The following is a 1,405-nucleotide window of genomic DNA, read 5'->3' as shown; positions in this document are numbered from 1 at the left end:
AGCTCCTCCGCCAGCTCTCTCAGCACTCTCGGGTGGATCCCATCCGGCCCCATAGACTTGTGAGTATCCAGATGACGTAGCAGGTCGTTGACCGCTTCCTCTTGGATTATGGGGGGTTCATCCTGCTCGCCATCCCTGTTTTCCAGCTCAGGGCGCCGAGTACCCTGAGGGTAACTAGTCTGATTGCTAAAGACTGAGGCAAAGAAGGCATTAAGTACCTCAGCCTTTTCCTCATCCTCGGTGACAATGTTCCCCCCTGCATCCAATAAAGGATGGAGATTCTCCCTGGCTCTTTTCTTGTCATTAATGTATTTGTAAAAACTTTTTTTGTTGTCTTTAACGACAGCGGCCAGGTTGCGTTCTAGCTGGGCTTTTGCCTTTCTCATTTCCTCTCTGCACGACCTAACGAGATCCCTGTACTCTTCTTGAGTCGCCTGCCCCTTCTTCCACAAGCGGTAAACTCTCCTTTTTGTCCTGAGTCCCAGCAAAGTCCCAGCAAAAGCTCCCCGTTCAGCCAGGCTGGTCGTCTTCCCCGCCCGTTCTTCTTGCGGCGTACAGGGACAGCCTGCTCCTGCGCCTTTAAGACTTCCTTCTTGAAGATCGTCCAGCCTTCCTGGACCCCTTTGCCCTTCAGGATGGTCTCCCGAGGGACTCTCTCAACCAGCGTCCTGAACAGGCCAAAGTCCGCCCTCCGGAAGTCCATGGTAGCAATTTTGCTGCCCCCCCCGCTTCACCAAGAATTGAGAATTCATGTATGTACTGGCACCACATAAAACCATTTGCCCTGGTCACTCTTCCTAACACAAAGTGTTCCCATGGCATTTAAACGCCTTTAGTTTCAGCAGAAAATCAGAACTGTGAGATCTGGAGCACATGCCCAGCACTATCAGTTGCCTGCTGGTGTTTTAACAACTTCTAGTGCCCTGAGGACTTTGCCCCGGCGGGGGCCTGCCAGCCGATCGCTGTGCTGTTGGCAGAGCATGTACACGCCTTTGTGTCTCACTCGCGGGGGTTAAAGCAGCAGCTGTATTTTGTAAAGCAACAGGCTGCGTGTCATATTCAATAAACACATTCAGGAGAATCACCTGAAGCGGTTTTATACAAAGGTAAATGTTTACAACGCGTTGCTGCCTGGAAGCACGAACTGCAGAGCTGAAGTCCATGACCCCTGTCAGAGCTGCAATTCTGCAGCGCAGTCAGGGTGCTGGTAACAGCGGTAGGGCTGGTCCAGGGCTGGAGGTGCCGGGAGGAACGGGGCAAAAGCAGCAGAGAGAACTGGAGAAGGTACGGATTACGCCAAGCAGCAATGCCTCAGCACCAATGCATTTTTCCCTTCCTGTTCTGGAAAATTGCTCCCTCTGCACTTCGTAAGGGTGCACAAGAACAAACCCATTTCAAGTGATAA

The 1,405-nt window shown here is 52.0% G+C and overlaps 1 protein-coding gene across 1 annotated transcript in view; it reads right to left on the bottom strand.

The window, feature by feature from the left end:
* N4BP2L1 (NEDD4 binding protein 2-like 1) overlaps positions 1-1,163 on the bottom strand; it is an 11,455-nt gene extending 10,292 nt beyond the window's left edge. Inside the window, 1 exon segment of the mRNA XM_009327861.1 lies at positions 991-1,163. Coding sequence (XP_009326136.1) covers positions 991-1,163 — 173 coding nt within the window.
* Positions 1,164-1,405: the final 242 nt, after the last annotated feature.

This window comes from Pygoscelis adeliae, unplaced genomic scaffold (assembly GCF_000699105.1).
Source record: "Pygoscelis adeliae isolate BGI_AS28 unplaced genomic scaffold, ASM69910v1 Scaffold14, whole genome shotgun sequence".
NCBI lineage: Eukaryota > Metazoa > Chordata > Aves > Sphenisciformes > Spheniscidae > Pygoscelis > Pygoscelis adeliae.
The sequence above is the reverse complement of the archived record's forward strand: the minus strand, read 5'-3'. Positions and strand labels throughout refer to the sequence as shown.